This window comes from Dipodomys ordii, unplaced genomic scaffold, assembly GCF_000151885.1.
Source record: "Dipodomys ordii isolate 6190 unplaced genomic scaffold, Dord_2.0 Scaffold22, whole genome shotgun sequence".
Taxonomy (NCBI): Eukaryota; Metazoa; Chordata; class Mammalia; order Rodentia; family Heteromyidae; genus Dipodomys; species Dipodomys ordii.
In genome coordinates this window covers 614,174-623,009 of record NW_012267238.1, presented here as the reverse complement: position 1 = coordinate 623,009, position 8,836 = coordinate 614,174, and the positions used below count along the sequence as shown (strand labels likewise).

Genomic DNA, 8,836 nt, shown 5'->3' with positions numbered 1-8,836 from the left:
ATTAATGTATTTACATTATTTATTCATAGCAACAATGTAAGTACTTTCCAGGGATTTAAATGAGATAGGACACAAAAGCAAATAATGATAACTCAAATGATATTCTAATGGTGAATATACAGGTATTAGTTGAACAAAGAAATAAATCAGAAAAACTTATTTCTTTATTCCTTAGCAGTTGTTAGCTCTTTGTATTTCCAGCTCACTCACTATTGGTAGAATTGTGAAACACTGTTCAATAGACAATTGCATCAAGATTTCTTTTGTCATTTGTTTCCTTCCATTTCAAATAGTCAAGTCTTTCCATGACACTCATTGAATTAAACAGAAGAGAAAGAGCATTGGGGAAAATAAATACTGTGTTTACAGTAATAAAATTGCCTGATAAAATCATTTATATTGCAGTCCTAATTGAAAGGATGTATGCTAACAATAGTAACATTTTCAGAATGAATGGATATGGAAATAAATGCTTCCAATGGCCCATAATAAAATATGTCTTTGGCTATTAAACACACCTGATACAATAACATGATGCTCCATCAATAGAACACATTTAACCTGATTTATTAAACAAAATTGTGCACATCAATGTTATTGACTTATCCATGGGTGAATGAAAGCATTCGTCACATGTAAGAAATTATTAAAATGGAAGCTAGTAACCTCATTGTTAGCTACTTACTCTTCACTTTATCTCAGTTTCATTTTGACTTTTAAATACAATCCTATTGAACCAACATTAGGATTTAGGAACCTTTCAAGTAGAGCAATTTCTGGACTCTCACTCGTATCTGCTTGGTCTTGATACTGTAAATGATGGGGTTCATCAAGGGTGGGAACAGGATGTACACATTACCCATGAGGACATGAACCAGGGGTGAGAGGTGCTTCCCAAAGCGATGTACCATCGTCAGACCGATGATGGGGATGTAGAAAACTGAAACAGCACTGATGTGAGATACACACGTCTGCAAGGACTTGATCCTCTCCTCCCGAGATGCAATCGCCAAAACCGTGTGCAAGATCATCATGTAGGACAAAAGTATGAGCACAGCATCCAGCAGCAGGTTGCTGATCACCAGAGCCAGGGCGTAGATGCTGTTGAAGCGAATGTCTGAGCAGGCCATGCGAATTAAGTCTTGGTGCAGGCAGAAAGAGTGAGAAAGGAAATGGGGTCGACAATAATTTAAGAACTTCAGCCTGATGATGACAGGGGGAATGAGCATAGAACTCCTGCATAAGATTGCCACCCCAATTCTCAGGATTTTGTCGTTTGTTAGGATGGAGGAATAACGGAGAGGGTTGCAGATGGCAATGTAGCGGTCTAAAGCCATGGCCAGGAGCACTGATGACTCCATGAAGGATAGCCCGTGAATGAAATATGACTGGGCAATACAGCCATCCAGGCTGATCTCCTTCACAAAGCCCCACAGCACTCCCAGCACAGTTGGCACAGTGGACAGGCCCATGCACAGGTCAGTGACCGCCAGCATGGCCAGGAAGTAGAACATGGGCTGGTGCAGGCTTGGCTCAGTGCGGACCACGTGCAGCACCATGCAGTTTCCCAGGAACATCAGGGCATAGATGAAGAAGAAAGGGATGGAGATCCAAGGGTAGTAAACTTCCAGGCCAGGAAAACCTGTGAGAACAAATCCAGAACTTGAGTTTGAAATAGAAAGAACAGACATTAATATAAAGGTCTAAAATAGTTCTAGATAGCTATTGGAAAACATATTTTTCTGAGGTCTTAGTTTCCAATAATGTGAATCTGCTTTGGGAAAGAAATAAAAGATCCTATTAATTCTTCAAGCAGAAAGATTGTGAGTTGGTTCTTGATTCTTGGGACACAAATGTCTCTCTAACCGTGAGCCTTATAGGGCTATTGATGAAGAGTAACGTGGGGTTTTATAGAGAAGCAGAAGTGCTGGAGTCACATGAGATTTAGATTGCCAGGTACACTTTAGATTGTTGCTTAATCCTACAGAGGAATAATGAACGATTACAGGCCATCCCTGTTGTCATAGCTGGGACCACTTTTAGAAGAATGTGAAACACAGGATTCCTTTTTCTCTTTGGTGGCACAGCTGTGCCTTTCCCTTCATCCTAAGGGAATGGACTGGCTAAAGACCAACATGCACAACATAAACGTTCACCCAGGGCAACTAAATAATCCCAGTGAAATCTGAAAATCAGAAAGGCTGAAAATTCCACATTTGGTTAGCCCTAAATTGTTTTCAGGTAAATGTTTTCTCCTCCATTGTTCATGGACTTCTTCGTTTTGTATGAGGTTTATTCCTTTTCTAAATTTTACCATGATATTCATTCTTATATACTTCATATATAAACTTCATATGGTTTAAATCCTAAACCAATCATCTGTTTTAGTTATTTTATCTATGATTTTTTGGCTATTGAACAATGGTGTGAGAGTGGTTATTTGATCAAAACATGATATATGCAGGAGAGAATTCAAGGGATATTATTTCTTGAAAAGAACAAACTCACAGTTTGAATATGAATAAAGAGAACCTGATACTGGAGATGGGAGTGGGGAGGACAGGGGGAAATGTAGACAAATGAACAGAGGAAGAGAGGAGAATGCAGTCATAATATTCAATGCATGTCCTATGAAAATGGGAAAATTGAGGGGCTGGGTAGGATTGGGAATGATGGAGAAAGATGAATGAAATGATATTCATCAAGATACACTGTAGGGCTGGGAAGGTGGCTCAGTGGTAGAGCGCTTGCCTTGCATGCCTGAGGCCCTGGGTTCGATTCCTCAGCACCACATAAGCAAAAAGGAAAAAGCCGGAAGTGGCGCTGTGGCTCAAGTGGTAGAGTGCTAGCCTTGAGCTGAAGAGCTGAGGGACAGTGCCCAGGCCCAGAGTTCAAGCCCCAGGACTGGACCCAAAAAAAAAAAAAGATGCATTGTACTCATACTGACAAGTTGGGTCATAACCTTCTTGAATAATTATTTAAAGATAATAAAAGTATAATACTACGTTTGACAAGAAATGTACTCAATACCTTACTCATGTAATTGTAACCCCTCTGTATAGCATCTTTATAATAAAATAACTTTTTTAAAAAGGCATAAACAGTGACTTTAGAACATAATAATCTGGGCTTCATGCCAGTGGCCTCTAATCCTCACTATTCCAGAAGCTAAGCTCTGAGGATCTCAGGTCAAAGGTAGCCCAGGAAGAGAAGTTCAAGAGACTCATCCCCAATTAAGTACTAATAAAGAGGAAATTGGCTCAAGCCAATTTTTGCCTGAGCAAAAACGCTCAGAGAGAGTGCCCAGATCCTGATTTCAAGCCCAGGACTAAAGCACACACACACACACACACACCACCACTACCACCACTACATATACTGTCAGTATATGAAAAACATGAAATTGGCTATTTGAACATATCATATCCTTGTAATAATGTGAATTGTGAAGACAGCCTACATAGCCTGGTATCCTGTATATCTCCATCCACTATAGAGTAATTTTTTTCTTTTATTTTATTTTTTATTGTGAAAATACTGTACAGAGGGGTTACAATTACATGGGCAAGATAATGAGTACATTTCTTATCAAGCATTGTAGCCTCCTCCTTTGTTTCTCCTTCCCATCCCTTCTCATATCCCCCCTCCCACCCCTCCCCCTGCCAATTTTTGGATGTTCAAAATCTAAATGGAGCTTCATAGAAGACTAGTAAATGATAGGTGGATAGTTAAAAACTTTAAGAGGGAATGATTTTTGATTGACTGTACTCATTACAAATATAAAGAATATATAGTTAAATTTTATGAGCACCTAGAAATCACCCTAATAATAAAACTATGTGAATTACAGTGCTGGGTAAAGAGCATCAATAATTGTAGTAAAGTGGGAAATGATTTTGAAATAGAATTATGTTATCACAGATGATGGCATTTTACCAAAAGGAATGCAGTCAATATATCAGTGACTAATACAATGAATTTTTTGAAATAAGGTTAAGAGAAAACCAGGAGTAAATATGACTAAAAGATTAGATAGACTAAGGGAGAGTGAAAATAAATCTTACTTTTCTTGTGAAAACTGTCTTAGCCTTCAGGGTTGAAGTGATCATTTCCTTCTGTATTTATTTATATACCTAAGAGAACTAGTTCCATAAGCTACAGATATTTTCCACTATGTGTCTTTTCACTAAATTGTAAACATCTTGTATGATGTATTTTATTGTACTCCTATGATGTATTATATTGTACTCCTAAAATATAACATTCCCAAAATGTAGATGATCAATATATGTTTGTTCTTTATGTTAAAATATAATTGCTCTAGTAAATCCTATAACATCTCTAGTGATATTTGAAAGCTTTACATACATTATGGCTTGGAAATAGTTTTTAAATATATGAGTCATTCCATATTTGATCTATTTTTAAATATCCCCTAGGAAGTCTAAAGTAAAATATGGAGAACTCACAGAATTAAAAATAGAATCATCAGTTGATCCTGTGATACTGCTACTGGGTTTACATCTAACAGAAAACAAAGTGTAAATCTTGAAAAGATATGCAAACTTCCATGTTTTTGTAATATTATTCACAATAGTAAAGGTATAAAAGCAATATCAGTTCCCAGTCACATAATAATCACTAAAAGAAAACTTAGTCCTTGAGAAACTAATATAACCTTGCTCATGTAACTGTAACTCTTCTGTACAGTATTTTCACAATAAAAAACTTATTTTTAAAAAAGAAACTAATAGGGCTGGGAAGGTGGCTCAGTGGTAGAGCGCTTGCCTTGCATGCTCAAGGCCCTGGGTTCGATTCCTCAGCACCATGTAAGCAAAAAGAAAAAAGCCGGAAGTGGTGTTGTGGCTCAAGTGGTAGAGCGCTAGCCTTGAGCGGAAGAGCTGAAGGACAGCACCCAGGCCCAGAGTTCAGGCCCCACGACCGGACCCCCCCCAAAAAAGAAACTAATATAAGTAATTGTAGGTATACAACATAATTTTATGCAGTCATAAAAGAGTAGAAAGTTAAGCCTGGAGCTGGTGATTCACGCCAGTAACCCTAGCTACTCAGTGGCCTGAGATCTGAGGACCATGGTTCAAAGCCAGCCCAGGCAAGAAAAGTCTGTGAGGCTCTTATCTCCAATTAACCACCAGAAAACGGGAAGTGGCACTGTGGCTCAAGTAGTAGACTGCTAGCCTTGAACTGAAGAGCTAAGGGACAGTGCCCAGGCCCAGAGTTCAAGTCGTTAAGAAATGTACTCACCTTGCTCATGTAACTGTAACCCTTCTGTACAGTATTTTTTCCAATAAAAATTATTTTAAAAATGTAGAAAATCTTGGTATTACTTAAAGTATGAAAAAAATTCTATTGAGATCTCTTGGATTCATTTTGAGCGTATAATTTCTAAAGTACAGTGGAGAAAGAGGAAGGCATTTGCCACCTGGAGACAAGACTGGCCTCAGACTGTATGCAGCCTGCTTCAAGGTTGGGGTAGAGCTCATTCCTCCCTGCTGAGCTCAGTCAGGGATCACCCTTATTGACCTTCTTCTCTACATGATCAATGCATATATAGATCTACATGATCTATGTAAATATTAAACATCTACAATATATAAATATAATATATTATAAATAATATAATGTATAAAATAATATAAACAATATATAGTTATATAACATATACAACACATCTAATTAAATAACATTATATTATATCAAATATAGCATATAATTATGTTATATATAACATATATGATATATAATTATAAAATATAATATATAATTACATCTTAGTTATATATTATTCTTCCTGATGGATTAACAAGATCACTTTAAATAAATCAACCAATAAAGGAATAAATACCACATGTTTTGACCCTTTCATTAGTTGTATGACATCTGGAATATTCCTATAACTTGGTTGTAGAATTGTGCTATAATGAATACAAATGTGCAGGTGTCTATACAGTGTCTTGATTTGCCATTTTTTGGGATGAATGTCAAGAGTGGTATCGCTGGTTTATGTTTTTGAAGAATCTCCATATTGAGCACCAAACAGTTGCAGTAATTTGTTTTTTCACCAACAGTGGTTCCTTTTCCCTCACATCTTCCCCAGCATTTGTGTTCATATTCTTGACAATGGTCATTTTGAGTGGAGTGAGATGAAATCACCAAGTTGTTGTGAATTGCATTTCCTTTTTGGCCAAGGATGTTAATATTTCTTTGTGTACTTCTTAGTCATCTCTATCTCTTCCTCTGACAAATATCTGATTAGCTCTTCTGTCCACTTATTAAGTGACCAATTTCTTATGGGTTTAATCTGTATCTTTTTTCAGACACATAAATTATTTTTATGTTTTCGTGGAAAGTCATTTTTTGTCAACATAATGATTATAACTTTTACTTTTTCATAATTTGCTATGGTTTAAGTGTTCATCTAAAATGATTATAGTTTTCTAATACCCTCTTGAAATTAATATAGGGTACAATAATTTTGTACCTCACTTTAACCTTATGTGTTTTTATGATTAAAGTGTGTATCTCCCATTTATATATAATTAATTGGAATGAGTTATTAGCTTGAAATGTGAAAGAACAGAAAATGAAATATCAAACAAATTCCCCTCAGTGGTTTACATAAAAACAAGAGGGCAAAAAACATGTCATATCAAAAAAATCCTTTTTTAATAAAGCTTATATTCAGTGACAAAGTTTGGAGAACAAGGTGTATCTCCTGTCAGTGTCCTTTAACTTCCCATGAAAGATTCAGCAGAGAGGCTGCATTTCTTTTTTTTTAAGATCTTTACCAGCTTTCTTTTTTTTAATTTAATTTTTTTGAACATACTGTACAGAGGGGAGAGAGGCTGCATTTCAATGTTACTGTTTTCAGAAATTTTTTTGGTTTGGAAAGAAGAGACCCACCAGTCGGACCCGAATCTGCTTGGTTTTGATGCCATACACAATGGGGTGAATGTGGGGGGCACAAGGAGGTACACACTTGCAAAGATTATGTGGACACTTGGGGAGACATTCTTGCCAATGCGGTGAGTTAGGAAACTGAAGAGTGCAGGTGTGTAGGAGACTAACATAGTACAAACATGGGCAGCACAGGTGCCCAGGGCTTTGGAGCGGGCATTCTGAGAAGACAACCGGAAAACAGCTTGCAGGATTTTTACGTAGGATGTGGCTATCAGTCCTATGTCCAATGTCATGACTGAAAGGGCTGCAAATATCCCATACACTCTGTTAACATGGGTGTTGGCACTGGCTAGCTTTACCACAGCCATGTGCTCACAATAGGCATGATCAATAATATATTGCAGAGAGTAAGGCAGTCTCTTAATGAGAAGAGGACATGGTAAAACCATCACTGTAGCTCGGGCTACCACAACAAGACCTATTTTAATCACCATCGATGTTGTCAGGATGACTGTGTACTGCAGCGGGATGCAAATGGCTACATAGCGATCAAAAGCCATGGCAACCAAGAGACCTGACTCGATTATGCAAAGCGTGTGGATAAAATACATTTGCATTAGGCAGACATCAAAATCAATCCAGTGTGCATCAAACCAGAAGATTGCAAGCATCTTGAGAGCTGGGGAAGTGGCAAGGCCCATGTCATTCATGGCTAGCATGCAAAGGAAGAAATACATGGGCTGGTGGAGGCTTGGTTCTAGCTTAACAGTAGTAATGATCATAGTGTTCCCCAATAAGGTCAAGGCCAAGAGCAGGCAGACAGGAATGCCAATCCAGCTGTGAAACTCTTGCAACCCAGGAATACCAACCAGGAAGAAAGAGGAAATGGGGTGATGTGTGGCATTTTCTGCCATGTTTAAGAAATATTTATTATGATGTAGCCATGATAGTTACCTAAGGATGTAAGACAGGATTACAAAGTAATTTCTCCATGGTTCTGCATGGAAGAATCCAGACTGTGTATAAGTCTCGTTACAGGACTGAATGTTCTTCAAACCTCTGTAGGCATTCAGATAAGTATGATCACTCTTTAGATATTCCAATTCATCATCTTCAAATATGATTTAATGTACTGATTGTAGATATTTGTGAGTATAAAAGTTTAATTACTTTCTACTCCAAATTGTTCATTTCCTGGTGGTGGAGCAGTTAGTAAAATAGTTTAATGTGTCTGTCAATGTCATTGTTTTTCTTCTCAACAAGTTGAATTAAAACATGGAGATATAAGCAGAAACATACACAAACACAGCAACAATGAACTCTTATTCTAATATGCAATCTCTTTTTAATGTTTACAGTTGTCCTCAGGCAACATCAATAAATAATTGGGACTCAGAGAAAAGTCTGTTAGAGCTACAAGATAAAAGCAAAAAAAACCCCATCATTATAGAAAATCAATACTTGATCATCAATTATAGTTAACCATAATTTATTTTGTCAAAGCATAATTAAAAAGCTATACAAATTGAAAGAAATTATTTGATGTTAGTGTGTCTTGTAGAATTAGGCAAGAATTTATTGTATACCAAAGAAAAAGCATTTCATGAGCAAAAGATGTTGATTTTGTAGGCAGAGAAAGCTGAAGAAACAGAAAGAAGCCAACAAACAGCACACTGGTCAATTCAAATTTGAAAGACAAAGGGCCAGAAGGCCCATGAGCCACAGATGATTTAGGCTACTGTGTTGTGTAAGGACAGAGTCAGAGGGTGCCCCATGATTGAGTAAATTAAAACTGACCTGTCTGAGAAACTTAGTGGTTATGTCTCTGTACTTACTTTTTAAGATCAGAAAACAATATGGTTTTGGCTTCAGTTTAGAGGCATGGAACTGTTTTGTTGAATGACATATTATTGGTATT

At 37.1% G+C, this 8,836-nt stretch overlaps 3 protein-coding genes across 3 annotated transcripts in view; all 3 read right to left on the bottom strand.

Moving 5' to 3' along the window:
• Positions 1 to 749: 749 nt before the first annotated feature.
• On the bottom strand, positions 750 to 1,691 carry LOC105984023 (olfactory receptor 51V1-like). The gene has a single exon (XM_013014066.1). The coding sequence runs from the start codon at positions 1,689 to 1,691 to the stop codon at positions 750 to 752; it is 942 nt and encodes a 313-aa protein (XP_012869520.1).
• A 5,194-nt stretch (positions 1,692 to 6,885) lies between these two features.
• LOC105983889 (putative olfactory receptor 52P1) lies at positions 6,886 to 7,832 on the bottom strand. The gene is given in 2 exon segments (XM_013013924.1): positions 6,886 to 6,971; positions 6,974 to 7,832. Coding segments are annotated over 2 exon segments (945 nt in total).
• Positions 7,833 to 7,848: 16 nt separating this feature from the next.
• The window catches only part of LOC105983888 (putative olfactory receptor 52P1), a 20,032-nt gene continuing 19,044 nt past the window's right edge, over positions 7,849 to 8,836 (bottom strand). Inside the window, exon 2 of the mRNA XM_013013923.1 lies at positions 7,849 to 7,872. Within this exon, the coding sequence (XP_012869377.1) occupies positions 7,849 to 7,872 (24 nt within the window). The remainder of the gene's footprint in view (positions 7,873 to 8,836) is intronic.